Genomic DNA, 24698 nt, shown 5'->3' with positions numbered 1-24698 from the left:
GATGGAGCAAAGGGTAAAAGATGAAAACAAGAAAAAAGTGAAATAATTAAAAAAAAAGAGGAAGTTTCCCACAGACAATACAATCTTAATTTAATGTCACTCTACAATGATCATACTTCAATCCCTTCAGAACATTGGAACAACACCTTTTCTTTCTTTGACAGAGAGAAAGTACAAAGGAGGGGGGAGTGGCAGGGAAAGGGAGAAGCAGGCTCCCTGCTCAGCAGGAAGTCTGATGCGGGGCTGACCCCAGGACCCTGGGGTCATGACCTGAGCTGAAGGCAGATGCCTAACCGAGCCGCCCAGGCACCCCAAGGAACAACACTTTTCTGATCAAGTACTGCTGCACATAAAAATGTCTGTCTAGAATGTCCTGCTAGGTACAAAGGTTATTTCATTAAGTACTGTTAACTTCTTTCCCAAATCCATTCCAACTGAGCCACACAGGCACCCATTATCTTTTATCTATAGTCCCTCATCCTACTCTTCTCAATTTGAACAAAAACTCACCACAAAAGTTTAAATTAAACTTCAAATTACTGAAAAGTGCTATTTAAAAAAGCATGGGGCACATGGGTGGCTCAGTCGGTTGAGTGACTCTTGATTTCAGCTCAGGTCATGATCTCTTGGCCATGGGATGTAGCCCTGACTAGGGCTCCCCGCTCAGCAGGGAGTTGGCTTGTCCCTCTCCCTCTGCCCCAGCTCATGTGCACGTGCCCGGGCACGCTCTCAAATAAATAAATTAAATAAATAACAAAACAAACAAAAAATCCCAATAAAACCCCCAGTCACATAAAATTTCATTAAAACAAGATATACTAGTATTAATAAAAAAAAAGTCTAACTAGTCAGGGGAAGGCAGATTATGACATGTAAATTTTCCAAATCACAGAGTTTATGCATTTACCTTTTATAGTCCAACTAGTCTCTCAAGCTCAAAAAAAGTATCTTTGACCTTTGACAGTCCCACTTAAAAAGAGCAATGTCCAATAGTCACCATAAACTTAAGAAGTGGATAGTATCAACTTCAGCTAGCTGAAAAGGTGAGTTTAAAATAAGCCCCCAAATAAATAAATAAAACCCGATCCTGTCTTAGAAGTTACACATCATTTTGCAAGTTACACATGGCAATATTAATAATCTTATCCCCTAGGAACATTTTTTAAAAAGTGGTCCTTAATGACAAGGGTAAAAGAAATGCATTACCAAACCTGATTTTCATAAAGGATTCACTGAAACCCTTTACAAATGGTTTTCCCCCCCTCCCTTTTTAAGTAGGCTCCATGCCGGGCATGGAACCCAATGCGGGGCTTGAACTCACCACTTTGAGATCAAGACTTGAGCTGAGATCAAGACTCGGACTCTTACCTGACTGAGCCACCAGGCAGCCCTCACTAAACACATTAAAATATGACAACTTATACTGACTACAACTTACTGATGGTGCATATTCCCGTGAAAGCAAAAGCCCTACATTTAAAAAAAAAAAACATTTTATTAGGGGTACCTGTATGGCTCACAGTTGGTTAAGCGTCTGCCTTCAGCTCAGGTCATGATCCCAGGGTCCTGGATCAAGCCCCGCATCAGGCTCCCTGCTCCATGGGGAGCCTGCTTCTCACTTAACTCTCTGCCTGCGGATCCCCCTGCTTGTGTTCTCCCCCTCTTTCTCTGGCAAATAAATTCTTAAAAAATAAATTAAAAAAATTTTAAATAGTAAGATTTTATTAAATAAAATTTTAATTTATTTTAGGGCGAGAACGGGAGGAAGAGCAGAGGGACAGGGACACAGACTCCATGCTGAGCATGGAGCCCAACACCACACATGGGGCTCAATCCCATGACCCTGAGATCATGACTGGAGCTGAAATCAAGAGTTGGACACTTAACCACCTGAGTCACCCAGGTGCCCCAAAAGCCCTACTTTTCAAAATTTAAATCATAAAGTTGTACCTTACCATCCTATATAGTCAGTGATAGACTGCCATGAGGTAACTTCAAATACGTGATTCTACCTACTAAAAAATAATTGCATTCCTAAACAAATTATAAAGTATGTTGAATTAAAAAGTTACACATCCTGATTTCCTTTCACAGTGGCCGATTTTCATGTATTAGAGAAAATGGATAGTCTTAACACACTATTATGAAAGTAAAACTACAGAAAAACAGAGTTCACTCCAGTTCCAAGTATTGCACAATACTTCCAAGTATCCAATTCAACTTTATTATTTTTTAAAGTTTATTTATTTTTTAGTAATCTCTACACCCAATATGGGGCTCAAACTCACAACCTGAGATCAAGAGTCACATGCTCCTCCAACTGAGCCAGCCAGCTGTCCCTATTTGTTTTTCTTTTTATCGTAAACTCTACCCACAACATGGGCCTCAAACTCACAACCCTCAGATCAAGTGTCATATGCTCTACTGACTAAGCCAGCCGGGGGTCCCTCCAATTCAACTTTAAATACTTGTTTACTCTCTAACCTCTCATAATGCAAATCTAATACATTCCTCCATCAAAGCCATTTTAATTGAAAGTAAGGTTCTTTTCCCCTGCCAAATGTTTATTACAAGTATCTGTCCATTTAAACCACCAACACAACACTGATCAACAGAAAGACACTAAAATATACCTATCTATCCTCTTTACACCTTCTGGTCCAGATGACTCTATAAGAGTATGGTTCCTACTTAATGAAATACTTGAGAGAACAGCAAAATGAGAGACAAATAGTTTAAATCAATTCAAAAGCACGAATTCTTAACCTAGGGCTCACAACAAAATAGGTTAGAAATGCACTGTAATTTATTATCTACGTGTTTAGTAATTTTAAGAGAAATGAGCTGTAAGATCAATCACTCATTTTTTTTAAAGATTTAAGAGAGAGAGAGCACGTGTGCACAAGCAGGGAAGAGGGATAGAGGGAGAAACAGACTCCCCACTGAGCAGGGAGCCTGACACAGAGCTTGATCCCAGCACCCTGGGATCATGACCTGAAAAGGCAGATGCTTAACTGACTGAGCCACCCAGTCACCCCACTGATTACTCTTGAAAGGGTTATGGCCTCAGATACCACACCACACAAGTATAAAAAATACACAGGAATTATTACGTTTATAGCATTATCCACCTACAGATAAATCAATCAATAAAATGTGGTATACAATGGAATATCCAGCCATTTACAAAAACGAAATTCAGATACTGTTGAAGACTGCAATATGGATGAATCTTGAAAACATAAGCTAAGTGATATTAACCAGACAAAAAACAAATACTGCTAAGAATGCACCTGCATGGGGCGCCTGGGTGGCTCAGTGGGGAGTCTGCTTCTCCCCACTCATGCTCGCTCTCTCTCAAATAAACAAAATCTTAAAAAAAAGATTGCACCTACATGAGTTACTTGGAATAGGCAAATTCATAGAAACAGAAAGTGTGTAATAGTGGTTAACAGAGACTGGGGAGTCAGCATAATGGAAGAGTTAACGTTTAATAGGTACAATTTCAATTTGGATGATGAAAACATCTTGGCAATAGTGATAATGGTCGTACAATATTGTGAATGGACTTATTTGACACTCAACCATACACTTAAAATGGTAAATATCTATGTATATTTCATCAGAAAAAAACCTTTACTTTATTAAAGATTCAATAATTACAGCTGACCCTTGAACAACACAGGTCCACTTATTTGTGGGTTTTGGTCTTTTTTTAATAAACAGTACAGTACTGTAAATGTTATTTCCTTATGATTTTCTGAACATTTTCTCTTGTCTAGCTTACTTTAGTGTAAGAATATAGTATAAAACACATATAACATACAAAAATATATGTTCATTGACTATTATTGGTGAAGCTTCCAGTCATCAGTAGGCTATTAATGATTAAATTTAGGGGGAGTCGAAAGTTTTACATGGATTTGTGATTGCCAGGGGGTCAGTTCCCCTAACCCCTCACACATTTTTCACAGGTCGACTATACTGCTAGTGAGAATGTGAAGTGGCACAACCATTTTAGAAAATAGTTTGGCAGTTAAACATACGCCTACCATATGATCCAGCCAAGACTGGGGAGGAGGAAGGGTAATAGAGAAGGCAATCACAAAGGTGAAGTTCTTGATTATAGTTTCATGGGTATATGCTTACTTAGCAAATTGTACACTTAAATAGCTTCTAGGTTCTGGCAACCATCTCTTTCCTTTTGTTCACCCAGCCCCAAAGTTAGTAGCTGGCTTCTGTGTTTACTAACATCTAGGTTACCTGAATGGCCCTCTCTTGGCCTTACCAAACCTGTCAATTTCCTTGCATTAAATCACCTTGTCTGAAAAAAAGAAAAAATACCATGCTAAATCGTTTGTGGTAAATATAAGGGATACAGAAAAGTAGGTATTAGGAACCCCAGTTAGGAAGCTAATGCAGAAATTTCAAGGTGATTTGAGACTAATGTATGGTTATTTGGTGAAATGAAGAATTTTTGTGGAAAAAGACTGGCAATACGCATGCTGGGTTTATTCATACTTAGCACTTAGTAGTGCACAAGGCTTTATACACATTACCTCTTTCATATCCCAATAAAGCTGGAAGGCAGTAAAGATTCAGAAAGATAAAGTATCTTATGCAAGATCATACTAACCAGGCACTGAGTAAAACCTTATGGGCAATTGATTGGTTTACCAACTTTCTGAATTAAAACAGAGACATGCATAACTCGAACTTTAACTGCCCAAGCCCCTTTAAGCAACCAAACTTCCAAAATGTCCAATTATAACTTTATTACTTTGGACTAATCATAAATTCACCATTCTTCTTTTCAGTATCAGCAAGTTCTCATTTATCTCATGAAATGCAATCACCTATAAGCCATATACCTTAACACATTAAATCATCTGGTTTAAAAAAACAAAACAAAATGCTACCTTTATACAGATAAATTTTTTTCCAGGGATGGTCAAAGGGGGGCTTCCCCCTTCTTTATCATTTGAATTTTCTAATCCAAATACAGAATTTTTTAAAAAGGGAAGGGGATTACCTGGATAATGAAGGCTGATGTGCAGCCAAGACAGAGAATCAACATCACTGACAGTCCTGGTATACCTTTAATCACTTCAGTAACTAGCGACCAGTCCTTATCTGGAAATTATTCTATTCCACGTATTAAAATTTCCCCTTCTACACAGATCAATGGAACAGAACAGAAGAGCCCAGAAATAAACTCATGCGTATTTGGTCAATTTATCTATGACAAGAAAGGCAAGAATATACAATGGGGAAACACACAATCTCTTCAATAAACGGTGCTGGGAAAACTGGACAGCTACATGCAGAAGAATGAAATTGGACCACTTTCTCACACCACACAAAAATAAACTCAAAATAGATTGAAAACCTAAGTACGAGACTTGAATCTGTGAACTCCTGGAAGAAAACTCAGACCTTGGCATTAGCAACATTTTCCAGATATATCTCCTCAGGCAAAAGAAACAAAAGCAAAAATAAACTATTGGGACTACACCGAAACAAAAGGCTTTTACATAGCAAAGGAAAACATCAACAAAACAAGGCAACCTATTGAATGGGAAAAGATTATTTGCAAATGATATATCCAATAAGGAATTAATATCAAAAATGCATAAAAAACTTATACAACTCAACATGTCCCCCTCCCAAATCTGATTAAAAATGGGCAGGACTTTAGAACAGACATTTTCCAAAGAAGACATACAGATGGCAGACACATGAAAAGATACTCAACATCATGAATCATCAGGGAAATGCAGACCAAAACCATAATGAGAGATCATCTTACATCTGTCAGAATGGCTAGAATAAAAAAGAAATAATGAGTGTTGGTGAGGATATGAAGAAAAAGGAACCCTAGTGCACTGCTGGTGGGAATGCAAACTGGTGCAGCCACTGTGGAAAACAGTATGGAGGTTCCTCAAAAAATTACAAATACAATTACCATATGATCCAGTTATTTCACCACTGGGTATTTACCCAAATAAAATGAAAACACGAATTCACAAAGATATACGCACCCCTATGTTTACTGCAGCATTACTTACAACAGCCAAGATATGGAAGCAACCTAAGTGTCCATCGATGGATGAATGGATAAAGATGTGGGACACACACACACTGGAATAGTACCCAGCCACAAAAAAGAAAGAGGTCTTGAAGGTATAATGCTAAGTGAATAAAGTCAGACAGAAAAAGACTACCATATCATTTTACTTGTATGTGGAATCTAAGAAACAAAAACAAAACAAAGCAGAAACAGACCGATAAATACAGAGAAAACTAGTGGTTACTAGAGGGGAGATGTTTAGGGGGATGGGCAAAAGGGGTGAAGGGGACTGGAATGTACAGGCTTCTAGTACAGAATGAATAAATCACAGGGATAAAAGGTACAGCCCAGAAAATACAGCTAATGATATTATAATAGTATTGTATGGTGACAAATGGTAGCTACACTTGTGGTGACCAAGCATTATGTTGTACACCTGAAACTAATAAAACACTGTGTGTCAACTATACTTCAAAAAAAAAAGAAAAAATTTTTCTTTTTAGTTAAAATAAAAACTTTTTTCCTCAGTGAAAAATTGAGTCTCTGACCTGTAATAACTCACCATGCAAATATTCACTTCAAACTTCAAAGATTATATTATGTATGAGCAAAAATACTGGGGAACTCATTAGGCCCTTAAAGTAGAGGAATGAAGTAAACTTGGGAAACACTAACAACAATAATTCGCTGAGTAATTGTAAACCAAGAATAAGAATGCAGCAATCAACAAAAACAATGAACTGTGGATCACTACATCAAAAACTAATGATGTATTATGTATTGTATGGTGACTAACGTAACATAATAATAATAATAATAATAAAAGAATGCAATCAACAGGGGTGCGTCTGCCTTTGGTTCAGGTCATGGTCCTGGGGTCCTGAGACTGAGCACGGCACTGGGCTCCCTGCTCAGTGGGAGCCTGTTTCTCCCTTTCCCTCTGCCCTTCCCACCTTCCCCCATCATACTCATGTTTGCTCTCTTTCTCAAATAAATAAATGAAGTAATGAATAAAATCTTAAAAAAAAATGCAATTAACATTCTTGGATCCTAACATCACTGAGGTTGTATTTGGGGGGTTGGGTGTGGGAGACACCAAATGGAAATATTTTTCTGGACTAAAGCAAAATGATAAAAACCAGAGAAATTTAGTAAATTTGTATTACTCATCGAAATCTGTTAAAATATTCTATTATGAAACCATACCTCCCTTTTTAAAAATTAAAACCTAATTTAATGTTTTTGAAACACTTTTACTTGGCTAATTATTATCTGTTGTATATTTTCTTTTTGAAATTTTATTTCAAGATAAACTAAGGAACATCAAGATAAACTAGTGGAACAAGATACACTAAGGGACATCTAACATAGTCTAGTATTGTCAGGAATTTTCCTGGCAAAGCGCTTTAGACAAAAGGGCTAAACTGAAAATGCCATTACCCTTAAAAAGAGGAAGAAAATTAACATATACTTATGGACAAAAACCTGAAAGCAGATTAAAAAGTTTAAGTTATTTTGGCTTGCTTTCTGTGTGGTCAATCCTATTCATTTAAAATACACCCAGCACTGCCACTTGAGTGAAGGAGCTTGTTTAATTAAAGGGCCCAACCTGACCATCATTCCCCTCTTTTAGCAAGAGCAGCACTCATTGTATTTTCCTAACTTAACTTTTTCTCTACATCTATGTGTATCTTCCCACCTGTAACACTTTGACATAGGAATATATTTGCATAGCCTTAATACCTGTTACTGCTTTATACAAAGCAGATACATAATATATGTACCAGATAAATATATATGTTAAGTTGGACAAGAAATACCTAACAAGTGGAGACAGTTTTAAAAGAGTAAGAGTTATTGACAAAAATATATACTTATTATGTGGGTTATACAACTTTATTCCCAATACTTAAGTTACTTAAAGATGAAGGAAAAGTAACATTCAGAAATGTTAGCGTTTTTGGTGAGATACAAAATCTTAAGATTGGAGAAGCCTCTCAGGACTGGTTAACATTGAAAATAATTATAAATTAATATAGTACTGAATTTATTTTCTAATGTTTTACCTTAAAAAGAAATCACTAAATGCATCATACAAAGCTGTTGTTGTCTATCTAAATCTAGAGTTCACAAACATTCTCTGGGATGTATTTTACATGTTCTTTTTTGAAAAGATTTTATTTGAGAGAGAGGGGGAAAGCAAGGCATTCACACAGTAGGTGGGGAGGAGCAGAGGGAGAGGGACAAGCGGACTCCCAATGCTGCTCTATCCCACGACCCCAAGATCATGACCTGAGCTAAAATCAAGTCAGACACTTAACCGACTGAGCCACCCAGGCGCCCCTTACATGCTCTTCTATCAAGCATGTGAAAGATTCTAGAAGTTATATCACACTTTTTCCTACAAATAATGACCTAACAATGACAACTATTATGTGAGCAGTAGAGTAACTTCAGGTACTTAATCTTATTACTAGTCTTGAGAAAAACCCAGAGAGGGCGCCTGGGTGGCTCAGATGGTTAAGCGTCTGCCTTCAGCTCAGGTCATGATCCCAGGGTCCTGGGATCGAGTCCCACATCGGGCTCCCTGCTCCTTGGGAGCCTGCTTCTCCCTCTGCTTCTCTCTCTCTCTCTCTCTCTCTCTCTCTGTCTCTCATGAATAAATAAATAAAATCTTTAAAAAAAAAAAAAAAAAAGAGAAAAACCCAGAGAAAGGTAATTCTGATACATCTTTTTTATAGGTAACAGCTGATCCTTGAACAACATGGGCTTGAAGTGGCCGGGTCCACTCATATGTGCATTAAAAATATACATACAGTACAGTACTGTAAATGTATATTCTCTTCAGTTTTCTTAATAACATTCTTTTCCCTAGAAATGTTACATTACATAAGAATACAGCATGTAATAGATATTATAATACAAAACAGGTGTTCATCAACTTTGTTACTTGCAAGGCTTCCAGTCAACAGTAGGCTATATTAGTAGTTATGTTTTGGAGAGTCAAAAGTTATACATGGATTTTCAAACTGCATGGGGGTGGTGGTGGTGTTGTTACCCCTAACCCCTATGCTGTTCAGGGCCAACTGTACTGTTTGCAGAGAAACAAAGAAGTATCTCACCAACACAGAATAGAATACATAAAACAAAACTCTTTTAAGTCAGGCAGAATAGTCACCTCTCCAGTTTTTTCAAACATACAGATTTTTAGAAGTAAACAGTCTTATGCACCCTGGAGTATGTGTACATTTGATATTTATACATAAATATGAGAGCTACTGTGACTTTAGGATAAAAACCAAAACATACTACTTCCATTCATGTAGAAATCCTCAGGGAGACCATTAGTTCTAATTTTTTCAGTAACAAATAGAACCATGACTTTGATAAACCAGGATCATTTAAATCGTTTAATTTTAAAGCTGAAAAAATGTTGAAGGATCATCTAGTACAATTCTTATGTGGTAAGAGGCAGAGGTCTAGGTATTTAGAAACAGAAGAGGGGCTTAACCAATCAATAGCAGCCGAGCAACAAGAACCACATCCAAGATCCCTGAAGAGCAGTGACCAAGTATGGAGATCTATTTGGGCCACACAGCCAACCTGTACTCATTAACTTCCGAGGTCACACATCATCATCTAAAATGGTTTCAACCCCAAATAAAACATTTAAATAGGAACCTTTTTTGGAGGCACTATTTCCCCCCTATATGGTCATTCTTACCCTATGGTTTATATGGTACAGTAAGGATACTGCCATTAAAAACTGCCTTATTCGCCTCTGAACATACTAAAAGATACCAGCTCTCTAGAGAAAGACTAGCTGTGTAAATCCAGGTCACTCTCCCACCACAAAGATGACATGAGAAAGCAAGTGATAAGACATATTAAAGATCAACAGTCACAATGAATCATGGAACACATCAAAAAAAAAAGACAAAAACAAAAAAAAGATCAACAGTCAAAGATAAGGAGACAGATTTTAATAGAAAAAAAAAAAAATGCCACCTAGTAGTAGTAGTAGTAGCATAAAGTCCAGGCTTATATTTATGTATTTTTCAGAGATTAAACAAACAAGTGATATAGAGTAGGTGATAGAGGCAGTATGTGAAAACTGGAAGTAACTTTATCAATATACTCCAAGAGACTAAGCTTGCTCCAAGTGTCTTAAAGCAGGACTACCTTTACTGAGACTGTAGAAGGGCAAAAGCTAAGTATCAATAGCAGGCATCATCACATCTTCATTCTTTCCTTTCCCTAACGTAGAAGCTGATCTCTTCTAAAGCAGGCCCAGAATTTCCAAAGGTAGAGCTTTGCGATTTTTGTTTTTTATTTTAAATAGGCTCCATGCCCTGCGCCAACATGAAGCTTGAACTCACAACCCTAAGATCAAGACCTGAGCAGAGATTAAGAGTTGGGACACCTAACTGACTGAGCCACCCAGGCACCCCAATCTTTGATTTTTTTAAAACTTCATTTTTCCCTTGCTCTGTTAAGTTTATGTACTATTTAATGTGCTACAATACTTATGAGTTACTGTTAGGCAAACTTTTTATAACCATGTATAAGAACACATATTCAAATTTCATTCACTTTCAGTCATGGTCCTGATTAACTACAAGCTGATATATATTTTTTCACCACAGCATTTACTGTGAACAGTTTGACCACTTCGGTCTCTTTCCCCCAAAAAGTAACCTTTTTCCTCCCCTGCCCCCAAATATAAATAGAACCTGTCTTCGCACTTGATGAAAGCAGTAATCTCTATCAGAGCTATTAAACTACCGAAGATTTAACACCACCACCCCACTGCCCAACATTCAACTATAATAAAAATGCCAAAACTAATACAATTCTGAATTTATAATTCTTTAAAACATTTTCCTACCTTCACACTGGTTCCTTGGAAGAATCTTCCACCTTGTTTTTATCACATTTTCCAAAATTTGTAGTCCATAATACTGAAAATTGGAGAATAGAAACATGTGAATATATTGCTATAATACTGGCAACTTTCAGGATTCACAAATGGACAGACATTCACACATTTACATCTAAAGTTTCAAAAACATTATGCTACCAAGTTTAATTACATATATTAAACAAGGATCTATTCACCCATATACTGAGTTTTCATGCATTTTCCTCATTTTGTTTACTACTCTATTTAACGTCCTGCTGTTTATACATGCTCACACCAGGAGGAAAAACCAAATAAAAAGCCCTTTAGCAGCCAAATGGGCTTATCTGTAGAAGGAAAAGTAGCAGCCAGATATGAATTCACAGCATAAATGACTGCTCATCGGCTCACGTACTTTAACACGACCAGGCTCCTAAGAATTTAGCAGCTTGGATGCTCTCAAGCTTCCTACCATCCTCTAGGAGTTGTAAGCTCTTGGCCAAGTATTAAAGTATTGTCACAGATACTTTCTGTAGAAAGTGTTTATAAACATCTCTGGTGTGTTTCTTAAGGAGCAGCAAGACAGCCCACGGGTTTAATTTTAAATTTTAATCCCACCCTTACATTTGCTATTTCTACTAATTTAAAGATAAACTTTTGTGCACAGTCAAAAATAATACACAAACGCATGTTGCAATCTGTTTTTACCTTTCAGGTATTCCTTCCTAAATATAAAAGTCTTAACTAAAAATGTAAGAAAGTTAATACAGATACCACTTTCAAGCCATTTTGTCCCTCCTGCTGATTACTCACTCTAAATAGTCAACAACATTCACAACAATTTATAATGCTATAGGAGTTACTACCCAAAATTATTACCATGACCAATTAGTGTGGATAGACAGGAGGAAGAAAAGGGACAAAATTGTTGTGGTATGTTTCAATTGTCTTAGGTAGGGAAGAATGAGCTATAATACCTGAAAGGTAAACTCATTCATATATAGACATAGAACCTCAGATTGCAAGTTTTGGCTGAGAATAAGAGTTCATCTTTAAAAGGTTAGTCATCACACAATAAAATAGGAGCATTAGTATTTCAACCAAAGGGATCATGTGAATGCTCGTTTTATCCAAAGCACAATATAGACTGTCCCAAACTACATTGTGCTCAAATAGTAAATGTTTTTGCTGTTCTCTTTCATTTTAACATTTCATACTTTAAGAAAATTTTGTCATTTCAACTAAAATCCTACATTTGCAGAACATTCCTTAAAAAGACTTCCAAAATTAAAACAAGGCCAAAGCAAAATTCTGAAATTACAAATTTGATACCATTAAAGGGTTTCATAACCAGCAGTAAATACTGAAACTTTCTAACCTGTTCATTTACAATCCCTTTATAGGTCTAGGTCTCAGAAAAATATACATAGGCAAAAAAGGTTTCTGATTGACTGAAATTTTCAATTAACTTTTGAGAACATACTACCCTAAAAACTTCAAATTTTATAGACATGACACTGTCAAAGTTTTACTAAGTCAAAACAATGCATTTCTTACTACTTGGAATATATCCTCTTGTTAATTCTCAATCAATTAAAAAGATCTTTAAAAAACTAAAAATCCACAAATACACCAGTAAGAAGCAACAATCTCAGTGAAAACTTCACCCTATTTAGCCAGCGTTTTTCAGCTTATGCTATTACCCTGCTTCCTTTTCCTTGATACTTTTGTTACCTAAATTACCTATTTACTAACCTCTACTCCTTTCCCCACCTGTAAAATGACAGCATTAGCTTGCTGAAGATACAATTCATATTTTTCTTTATGCCAACCCTGCTTGAGGCAGTAAGCCCAACAAAAGCTTTTTATAAATTAAGTCAAAGGAATACAGAGATCATCGTCATAACATCCTAAAACCCAATCTCACCTAAACATTATGACTCCACATATGAAGAGAATTTACATTTTTTGAATTAGAGTATTTTGATTAAAAAAATCTTAACTGCTAGCCAAATCTAAGGGTCAATCGTAAATGACTATTTTGGAAATATCCATAAATAATCCAAATATCACTTTAAAGAATTAATTACATTTCTGCTTTACATCTCAGGACTTGAGAAATCCACTGCTGAGTTATGAAGATGAGGGACAGATAACAGCAAAGACTAAATGAAAAAAATAAATGCATGAAATGATCCCTATGGTAGAAATTTCTACTGAGCCCTTAGAAATACTTATTTTATGCATTGAATTCCCCTTTCCCCTCCCACCGCCCATGAAACAAAAACAATTGATGAACAGAATTCAGTTAAAGGGAATCAAAAGGGTAGACCTTGTGGAGGCCTGCCGTCAAAGCCTAGCTGTGTCAGTTGCACAGGAAGACACCCCTTTTCTTCCTATTACAAGCAATCAACATAATGGAACATTATGATTAATATCAGGTAGTGTTAACATCTTTAAAGAAAAAAAAAATGATTGCATAAAAGCCAAATGTCATAGTGCATAAATTTAGCACCAAATCATTTGTAATTTATGTAAATTGAAGAATTCTTTACCTGTTGCTTTCTTTCTGTTCCTCTAATCATCTCATTTTTCACAAGACAAATTTGAGTTTTTAAAAATACTGTTGATAAATCAACTTAAACATTAGTAATGTCTGTCAGTATAAAAAGCAAAATTTACCAGGCAAGCAAACAGGCAAACACTATTATGTTACTTAAGGTTAGCACTTTGAGGAAGTTCTGGACTGTATTTTTGCCCTAAAATTTACAAGATGTCAAAACTAATTAATATTTTAAAACTGTTAATTAATACAGTCTGATTTCAGAAACAGATGTGAAAATGGCTATTTTCTGTTTTAACACAATGTATACCAAGTGGAAATCTTGTGTGTATTAAACAGAATGCCATGCATGGTATTTTATTACTTTAAGGCAGTTTAAAGAAAAGTGTGAATCATCAAGCCTAAAACAGTCAAAACACATTTTGATCAACCCTTCTGTTCAAACTAGGAAAAAAGGACCCAAATTATAACATTTTTCAATTGCAAATAAAAACTGAGTGCTGTCCCATTTAAAGCATTGGTACCATGGAGCAGGGTTTTATGCTGCCCACACAACTTGGTGTTGGAGGTGCCTAGCCTGTATTATTATATTGATTACTTGCCCAAAATAATTCCTCTGTTTCATCTCTGAATAACATTCAGAATTTATGCTACTTAGATCTGTATACATATTCTAAAAACAAAAACAAAAACAAAAACAAAAAAGCAACCAAAAAAGCCACCTTGCATACTAGTCCCAATTACAAAACTTCATTCATAATTCTTAGGACTATTTGCAAGAATTAATTCTATGTTTCAGACTCAATTTTGAAGTTAACAATATTAAATAATTTGAGTTAACAAATGCTAATACTAAAAATGAGATACCTTCCTCAAAGTTTATGACTGGAAGAAAAGAAGAAATAATGGATTTTAAAACCACCACTTGCTTACTTTCGTGTTCATATTCTGTGAAAATTCCAAAATTGTGTCGACTCTTGTCCACGCATCAGGATGCTCCTTTAAATGTGTCAGTACTTCTTGAGCCATTCTTTGCTAAAATATTACATGAAAATAATTTTAAGCTCACTTGTTCTTTTTAATCATTCATTAAAATGGTATTGAGCAAGGCACAAATTCTAATAGGACAGTGATTCTATTAACTTTCTGAAACACTCAAGAAATAATTAGTCCATACAGAAATAAAAATGTATCCACCATCACTCTTAAACTTCAATTTATTTATTTACCTGAGAGAGAGAGAGACAGCAAGAGAGGGAACACAAACAGGGGGAGTGGGAGAGCCAGGGCGCCCGAGGCGGGGCTCGATCCCAGGACCCTGGGACCATGACCTGAGCCGAAGGCAGATACCCAACGACTGAGCCACCCAGGTGCCCCTTAAACTTCAATTTAAAATGGGAATATACGTCCCTTTGAAACTAGTTTTTTTGGCAATCTACTACTTTATTTGGTATTCTCAAAATGGAACTTAAATTCAACCAATGCTAACAAAGATTTCTCTAGCGTAAAGGGAGTTCTCAGCACTTAACTGAAAGCAACATATAAAAATTCACATATACTTAATTACGTAATGGTACTCCCTGTCTTACAAGTTACCAAGATTATCTCCAACAAACTTACCTATAAAAATCTATTTCATGGGGAAAAAAATAATATATACATGTTTTTTTCCTTGGGAAAACTGATAAAAACTAGGTCTAAGTAAGGCTACAAACCTGATACATAAAAAACACGAAGACCCTGAACCCCTTTAAAAAAAAAAATCTCTTAAATTTACTGTAAATACACTTTTGTTTTCTGAAAGTCTTCTAAATTTCATTATCAAATCCTAGCTTATTTTGAAAGCTTGATATCTTTAAGATCTTATTTGATAGAGAGTGGGCACGGAGAGAGAGGGGGGACAGATAAGCAGAGGGAGAGAATCTCAAGCAGACACCACACTGAGCACAGAGCCTGACAGAGTGAGTTCAATCCCAGGACCCCGAGATCATGACCTGAGCTGAAACCAGGAGTCAGACATTTAACCTACTGAGACACGCAGGCACCCGTTTTCATCTTTAAAATGCAAACCCAGAAATAATAAAAACCTATATATCCATCATCTACAATGAACAAATATTAACACTGTTTTACTTGTATTTGTTTTTCTTTTAAACATAAAAGTTCTGGGACGCCTGGGTGGCTCAGTAGTTAAGCATCTGCCTTCGGCTCCAGTCGTGATCCCAGGGTCCTGGGATTGAGCCCCACATCGCATCAGGCTCCCTGCTCAGCGGGAGTCTGCTTCTCCCTCTCCTACTCCCCCTGCTTGTGTTCCCTCTCTCACTGTGTCTCTGTCAAATAAATAAAATCTTAAAAAAAAAAAATTTAAAATAAACATAAAAGTTCTAAAACTTATGGAAATCACCTTTATACCTTTTCTCCAGTGCCATTTCCGTCCTTTTGCTCCTTTAGAGATAATGACTTTCATGAATTTGGTGTCTTTTCCTGTCCATATTTTCTCAGCATGTGCATAAATTTCATGAATGATATAATTGTGTGGTCACTAAATTTTATATAAATAGTATATTATAAAAAACACTACAATCTGCTCTTTTCATTTGACACTTTCCCTCCGCTTTATTATAAGGTATAACAGACAATGGAGTTTTAGAGACCTAGCCATATTGACACTATGTATCTACTCTCTTCATTTTAACCATTATAGTTTTATAATGGTATGAACACATTTTACCCAAGGCTGTTAATTCTATTGATTTTTTTCAAGAAGTAATAGCTTAATCTTTTCACCTTTAAAGGCAGTTTTGTAGCTCAACTGGATCCTCCCTAATTACCTTTTACCTAGTTCTATCACACATAAGTAAGAAGTTTGGTAATTTTAAAGTTTGTCAATTATCTTTCTGTTAGATTGATTCAACTTGATCAAGGGTTTGATTTTATGGGTTATAAAGCAAGCATCAAAGAGGGGGAAAGAAGCATTCCAATTTGAACCATCTCTGACAGACACCTCAAAATCATCTTTAACTTAGGTTTTATTCCAACTTACAAGAAAAAAATCATGCTTATTTTGGCTTTGATATTAAGAATTATTTTCCTTAGGTAGCAGACATAGTGGTTTCCCCCATCAACCAACTAGCAACATACACTGCTTATTGTTTAAAAGAAAACTTAAAAAATATACACCCACTAAGTAGTGGTTTTGTACCTTGACACCACCACCAGAACCACCATGGAACTTGTAAGAAAAACCAGTTGCCTGGGTTCCAACCTACAAGTACAGGGTTCGAGCTAGAGTACAAGCTCTTAAAATATACATATTTTGATTAGATTTCGTTAAGGGACTAATAGTTTTAAGGAGTTATAATTACGCTATATAATGACAAAAAGCAGAAAAAATAGTGATCTGAGTTATCTAGGGCCAAAGCACACTTTAGCAATGTTTTGACTGTCTCCCAGAGAGTATCTAACTAGATCTATTCATTTCTCACTAGTTATATTCTTGCACATAAAATAGTAACAAATAACAAGAGCATGAGGTATATCAAAGATCAATGATCAATGCCTAGTAAAAGTCAATTTGGTCAAGATACTCTATCAGAACTTTTGAAATGACCATTGTGCACTATTATCATTAACACTGCATAAATCATGTCCTTTCCTTTTAGTCATCCTTTTACTCTCTAAGTCACTTCTAGTATTTGCATCTTAGCGTCTTTACTTTGTCCTAACCCCACTATCCTTACATAATATTCTTTTATTAACTAAAACTCCAGAAGGGGTTAAAAAAGACACGGAAGGAAACTAAAGGAGAGAATCTGGTATCTCCCTGTGTTACTCAATGAATGGTGAAAGTATTTTAGTTGCTAAGCAATAGATTAAGAGTTCAAGTCACTTAACACAGTATTGGAGAAAACAACTCTTCCATATATTTTTCCCGCTGGCTGCCTAACTTGGCTAAAAATAGAAAAATACTTAGAAGAGAAGATAGCCCTAATGTTACAGTGTTAAATATCCTTCTATAGTGCCCATTTGGACATAGGCTCTGGGTATAGATTAAAAGGCACCATTCTAACAATTTCTTCCCCTCCAAAATTATGTAATCCTTAAAAAAAAAAATAGCTTCCTCTGAGTTTTAAGGTTTAATCAGCATAATTTCTATAGCTGCCATTTTTAGGACATATGAGACTGGAAAAAAATTAAGAAACCATACAATATTTTAAAACAATGAGTTTGTGTAAATATGCTAATTCTTTATACTTCCAAAAGTACCCTTTAAACAGAATGCCTTCTAAGTATGAGGCACCATAACAGGTGCTTTTACAAACCCCACTATCTTCCAGTCTCCTGTAAGGTAGCTAACTTTGTAGCTGAAACTCTAGAGCAATGACTAGAAAACTTACTGGACTAAAACAAGACACCCCTCACTAAAAACGTTTTCCACGACAGCTTTTTTCTTCTTTTTATTCACAATAAGACCCCCAAAGAGGTGGCATATGAAAAATCCACTGAACTACAAGTGTAAAGACACACTTTGAGATAAAAAGTTTTTAGCTGACTTTTAAGAGCTCTAAGCCTCCATTTCCTTATCTATAACAATGACAAATAGCAGTTTGTGACTATATGTAACAAATTTGTCTTATAACTAGACATATAGTTCTTACTTTTGGGAAAGTTTATTTTGCCTTGATAAATAGAAAACACTTTCCTAAGTCTGTATTTTATTAAAAAATCAAATTTAAAACAAATCATTAAATCTTAATAATGTGAAACATTACTAAAGGCAGCAGCAGCACCTATATATATATATATATATATATATATATATATATATATATAAGTCTTTTTTTTTTTAAAGTGATCTCTATACCCAACATGAGGCTTCAACTCACATCTGTGAGATCAAGAGTCAAATGCTCTTCCAACTGAGCCAGCCAGGCACCCCACCACCAATATATTCTTCATGATAAAAACTATTACTTCTTAGTTATAAGCCTAGAAGAATATTGGTCTTTGTTTATCCATCATACTTTCAGATGTTGTGAGCCACGTTAAAAAAGAACAAAGATTTAAACAGCAGTAGCAGCTAAGTGAGGTGATAAAATTAAATTGCCATCTTCCGGGCGCCTGGGTGGCTCAGTTGGTTAAGCGACTGCCTTCGGCTCAGGTCATGATCCTGGAGTCCCGGGATCGGGTCCGCATTGGGCTCCCTGCTCGGCGGGGAGTCTGCTTCTCCCTCTGACCCTCTCCCCTCTCATGCTCTCTCTCTCTCTCATTCTCTCTCTCAAATAAATAAATATTTTTAAAAAATAAATAAATAAATTGCCATCTTCCTAATGGCTACAAGACTTGTGCTTCTAATATATTCAAAGTTGAGCCCAGCCTTACTTCTCTACTTCCAAAAGTAGCTTCTTTCCATACATGCATGTTAGAATGAAATGAAGCTTAAAGCTCCATGTTGAATGTATAGCACAAAGAAACAACTACATGGTATGTGTAATACATACGGATGGAATAACTTTTCAGGAAGGCTTTTGGAGACAAGAACATGGACCAAAAGCCACTAGGAGTTAGAAAACCGGACCAACCTTACAAAATCTGCAGAATAATTTTTACCACTCATACAACTTTCATGGTCCCCTTTCAAGTTTTCTCTTTGTTATATATATACTAAAACCAATAATGTATTTCAGAGGGAATGGAATATTTATGCACATGCTAGTATTTATACATCATGCTCTTTAGATAATCTATAAAAGATAAAATTTCTACCTTTCAGGTTTCTAAAAAGTGTGATAGCACTCAGGGTTTAACTATGCAAATATAAACTAGTATCTTCAAGACATGTACTAACTAGACATCATCTACTAGGAATAGAGTATTTTGGCAACAAAATTTTTCTGGTTTTTGTCACATCACCTTAAAAGACTTTTAAATCCAACAACAGAAAATTTTACAATTTAAAACTCCTCATGTGATTAACTCCACAGAGTGAAGATTCAAGATTACCCAGTTTCTTATAACATAAACACCTAAAAAAATTATGAACATTCCTGTCTTGCCTATCATTCAATTGGGTGTTTTTAAAAAATAAAAACCCAAAAACTTTAAACTCATCAAAACATGGATTATGTGTAAGATAACTGCCTACATTAATAGACCACTTTTACAAGTCTTAAATTCAAATAATTTAAGTTGCTTGGTATTGCTGGACTTTTAAAACAAGTTTTTATCAGTGAAGAACTTCTGTAATTTAAATGTTTCAAAAATACAAGAATCTTTTAACTCCAAATATATTACATACATAAAAGATACACAACCTTTAGTATCTATAAAACATTCAATACATTAGGCTCTATCTTTCATTAAATTGACTAAAGGTTTCTTAAAAGACAAAACAATAATATTCCAAAACATCTCATTCTAACCACGTCAAAATATAATGCACATACTGCAATTTCTGCAGGCCGCTTCTCATTGGTTAATATATAGTTTCAATTTAATACAAACTATGGAACACTTTTCAAAAAGGCGGTAATTTAAAATCTTATTCTAACTGAATAACTTCATTGCACTCTATCAATGTTATAAAGTTTTGCTCAGCTTCTTTACCTGGGCTCCTTCTCCATGGTATAAGCAATTCACCACATTGTCTAGAAGGTTGATATCCAGTTTTTGGCTGAAATCGAGCAGCTGACGAGCTGCATGGTCTGCTAACATTGTCATAATTGCTGGCATAGATTACTGTAAATAAAGAAAAAAATTTAAGGTGCCTATGAAATTTTGGTATTACCAGTCAGAAACTTTCTACTCAAGTTATTTTACTTCAACCATGTTCTTACAAGTATTATAATGAGTATTTTAGACACTACCTAAATAAATTACAGTAAAAGCAACTAAATGCTGAAGATACTTAGCTACTACGTAACTGCTTTAGTTAAGGTCCATTCAACTTTTCTAGTGTCTATTTTAAATTCCCAGAAAAATCTTACTGTTCTACTAATATTTAAATAAAATTACTCCTAACCTCTTTTAATGAAACCGTTATTAGGAATTTATGGCTCTAAAAATTGATACAGTTCAAAGTCTTAATCTCAAATTTTTAGGTACAGATAAAGTTTAAGTGGATTTACCCCTTCCTAAATAGGGTCTTCTGTTTCAGTAAAAGCTCCCTTCCCTGTATGTTACCTTAATTTTTAAGATATGCTGAAAAAAACAGGAAGATGCTGAAAGTTAAATGTGGTATCCAAGTTTTCTTATTATATATACCAATAACTAGCAGAACTTAAAAAATTTTTATATTCAAACCATCTATTTCTTTCAGCCCTCAATAAATGTGGAGATTAAAATTCCTTGAACATGTCTAGGAAAACACTTTACAGCAGCATGTCAAACTTTTTTTTACAACTTCCAGGTATTCATTGGCAAGGTAAAAAACTGTAAAAGCTTGCCAAATATTTTTCAAATAAAGAGATATTCTGTAATAACAGAAAAACAAACTTCTTCACCTCACATGATGCACTGGTTAAAACCCACCAGTTTATATGCAATGTTACCCTTTTAAGAGGATTCTAACCCAAGATGCTGGCACACATTCACATTTTTGTTGCCCAGCATTATAAAAATCTTTGCTTTTTCTTCAAAGCCAGTGCCACTGTAGTCTGACTGGCTAAATCAGTACTCCTTAATCTTTTTGGGTCAAGATGTCTTACAATCAGAAGAACAGGATAGCGCCTGTCAAATTTTAAAAACTCACAATTTTGTATACAATCACAGAAAATCCAAGACACCTTGAAAGTCATGCATGAAACCTCAGGTTAAGAACCCCTGGTTGACCGTAGTTGGACCCAACAAAGTCAGCTGGTTACCTCCACTTCTCCCTCTCTTAAAAACCTTCCAGGATCAGGAAATGGGTGGGATTTGATTACATTATGTTTGACAGGATAGATAAAAGACTGTTTCTTGGCTTCTTGAGCAGTTTAAAAATGTTAACAACAATGGCAGCAATTTCAACACAAATGCTTTATTTAATGATAATGCCAATTACAAAAAAAATGTTAAGTGTAAATGATGAGTCAATAAGTTAGAGGTAATGTAAAAATTGAGAAATTAGGAGTTCAAGGATTTTTATTCCTCTGAAATCGTTCAGCCCATTACTGACAGCAAAAACTGGTGAGATCTCAAAAATTCATAGCAGTTATTAATGTTTTTAATACCAAAAGAATATCTGACATGCATTAACAAAAATCTCTAATCTACATACGAATATAAAAATGGAAATACATATATATATTCCACCAAATGTGTAAATTTCCTCGCATCAAATACCATATTTTAAAGATCAGAACAGTCTTAAAAATTGAGATAGAAAAACAATGCCCACAAAGCACCAAGATGCACATATCAAAGGTTTTCAATTTTTGGTTAAAAATGGAACTAACTTTTCTCCTACGTAGTCCTATCATAATTTAATAACCCAAACAAAAAGAACAATTTGACTATAAAAAGTTTCATTTTCAAGTACATTGTCCTTACAGAGTTCTTCGAGCTAAACTCCTGTGAAAAATCAGGTTTAGAATAGAAGCTTGCGTTAAATACAGTAGTTTGCCATCCTTAGAACTAGAGGCTATCTTCGAAATGACCTACCTATTCTTGAACTGTACAGAAATGGCGGCTTTCTGGTCAATGCCAAGCACATTTAGTCCCCCAAATCAAACAGCTTCCAAAACATTCTTTCCATTAACAGCAGTGTCCCACACGCTTAAGATACACAATCAGGCAGATAGCAAACAGCCATCGCGGGAGAGCGTGAAACCACAATCGCTTTTTTTCCTTGGGACACTCAATCCTAAAATCCACTCACTGGATAGCATATACAAGGGATTATCCAGCAATGTGACTCTACAAGTGACTACCAAAATACCTTCACTGCCACTTCTAACTGAATAAGCAGGCAGCTGCACATTGCCAGCTCCCATCCAAACCATAACCGTTGCTTTATGATTACTAAGTAGTAGGTCAAAAAACAAGTCGCTACAAGGAGAGACTGCTACTTAGATGTGTGGGCAATTGCCTGCTTCATTCAGTAGAAACACACCTCACTAAGGCCCGCCCTCCCCTCGCTTCCCACCCGAACCGATTTGCAGCAGTTCTAACTATAGCATACCGGAGCAAGCACTCACCCCGCCCATACTCGGAGGAGGCATTTAGACCAGGCGCCTGAAGTTCACCGCCCCATTCTCAATGCAGCATGGCCTCTGCGTGATCAGAGGAGGTCCGGGCTGGGCAAATCTCTAAAGCTTCCTCTACTACTCCACTTCTTCCCACCCATCCCAAACTCGGAGACATCGGAATGAAGGAGAATCAGGGCATCATCCACTGTACAATCCAGCAGTAAAACGATTCGGTCGCTTAACACACTCAACCCGCTCCCCCCAACAAACTACAGAACGGAATCCAATTTACAGAACCCTGAACAATCAACTAACCTTTCCTACTTCTAATCCTACTCTGCAAAAAACCAGAGAGATTTCGAGTTTCCTTGCAGGAGGAGGAGGGACTCGGCAGCCCCTCCCTCCCCCGATCCCAAGCTCTCCACCGAGGGGCCACGTGATGCAGGCGGACGTTTCAATGCTGCTGCACTAAATATTTCTGGAAACTTCCACTCCTAATAATTTACAGAGATGTTCCTGAAATCACCCCAACTTCTCCCCAGCCCCCTGGGCTGGGGAAGCCCTTCCACACCCACACCGGCCTCGCTTCACTATCACGCTCCTCGCCTTCCTCCACCGCCACCCGCACACGCGAATAACCCAGCAAGCGCTACCCTCTCGCGGCCGCCTCCCCGCCTCCATCCCCCAGCGACAGAAGCGGCTCCATTCAATCGCAGGCTCTGCTGTGGGCCCGCCGCCGCCGCCGCCTCCCGGGCTCGCCTCCCGCGGCCGCCGCCGCCGCGCCCCACGCCGGCCTCCTCCCGCCCGGCCGCCGCCCGACCCTCGGCCCCGAAGACACAGTCGACTTACCCAGAGATTGAACCAACTGCTGCTTCTTTCCTTGTCGGGGGATTAGGGCGAGGGAAGGTGGGGAGGGGGGAGAGGGGAGGAAATCAAGGTGGGTTTCACAGTTTTCCCACCTTAAAAAAGGAAATTAAAAAAACGAAGATAAGGGCAAAAAAAGCTCAACAATATTTACTATTTCAGGGACACCCCCCACGACACACACCCACCCGCCCCCCCCAAAAAAGGAAGGGGAATTAATCCGTGGAATAAATGCTCCCGCCTGGCTGGGGAGTGAGGGAAGGGGGAGGGGAAAAGGGTCAAGTCCCAAAGATTCAGCCCCAGGGGGACCCTCCAGCCACAGGCGGCAGCAGAAGCGGCAGGAGTAAGGGATATAGAGTCCACAAGGTCGGGGGACGCTCTGCTGCCGGTTGCAGTCCGACTCCCCCCTACCAAAATACGGCTCCCTCTCTCACGCGGCTCCGGCGCTGGGCCCCCCCACCCAGGCTCGCCTAAACTTTCCCCCCTTCTCCTGCTCCTCAGCGACTGGTGGTTCCCCCCCCCCCTCTGGGTGGTTGCACGGACTGCAGCAGCAAAGACTGGAACAGGCACCGCCGCCGGGGCTGTAGCTACTGTTGCTCTTGCTGATGCTGTAGCTCCCGCTGCTCCTGCCGCGGCCGCTGCAGCCGCTTCTCCCCCTCCTCCTAGTGCCTCAAACTCGGAACCGGTTGAAACCGGTTCAGACTGGGAGATTCCATCTCGGTTGAGTTTTCAGCCCATGGCGCCGCGGAGCGTTTGGAACCTGGGCCTCCGCCCCCAGCCCGCCTGCCCATTGGCCGGTTCCAGCCACAGCCGCGCCATCAGCCTACCTCTTATTGGTCAGATCGCCCGTCAATCCCACCTCAAGTCTCCACACGAGCCCGCCGCTTCGGCCCCCGCCTCTTTCCAGCAGCGATTTGCCTGCAGAGTGGGGGAGGGGAAGTGGGGCGGGTCGAAAAGGAGCAAGGAGGGGGGTGGAAGAGGAGGAGGTGGGACGAAGAGCTGAGCCCAGCTGAGAAGAGAGCGAAGACAAGCCGCGCGGAGGATTGGTGCGAGCGACCTGTCAATCAAGTGCAGCCCGCCCTCGACTTCCCGTCCCCCTCCCGCTGCTCCCCCTCCCAATGCTTAGCCCGCAGG

At 37.6% G+C, this 24698-nt stretch overlaps 1 protein-coding gene across 1 annotated transcript in view; it reads right to left on the bottom strand.

The window, feature by feature from the left end:
• The window catches only part of XPO1 (exportin 1), a 44908-nt gene extending 21162 nt beyond the window's left edge, over positions 1–23746 (bottom strand). The window contains exons 1-4 of the mRNA XM_028089694.2: positions 23550–23746; positions 20140–20271; positions 14467–14568; positions 10959–11031 (exon numbers count right to left, since the gene is read on the bottom strand). Coding sequence (XP_027945495.1) covers positions 10959–11031; positions 14467–14568; positions 20140–20265 — 301 coding nt within the window. The 5' untranslated portion in view covers positions 20266–20271; positions 23550–23746. The remainder of the gene's footprint in view (positions 1–10958; positions 11032–14466; positions 14569–20139; positions 20272–23549) is intronic.
• Positions 23747–24698: the final 952 nt, after the last annotated feature.

Source organism: Eumetopias jubatus, unplaced genomic scaffold (assembly GCF_037043125.1).
Source record: "Eumetopias jubatus isolate StellerSeaLion01/CBP00866 unplaced genomic scaffold, mEumJub1_p1.0 scaffold_9, whole genome shotgun sequence".
In the NCBI taxonomy this organism is placed as follows: domain Eukaryota; kingdom Metazoa; phylum Chordata; class Mammalia; order Carnivora; family Otariidae; genus Eumetopias; species Eumetopias jubatus.
The sequence above is the reverse complement of the archived record's forward strand: the minus strand, read 5'-3'. Positions and strand labels throughout refer to the sequence as shown.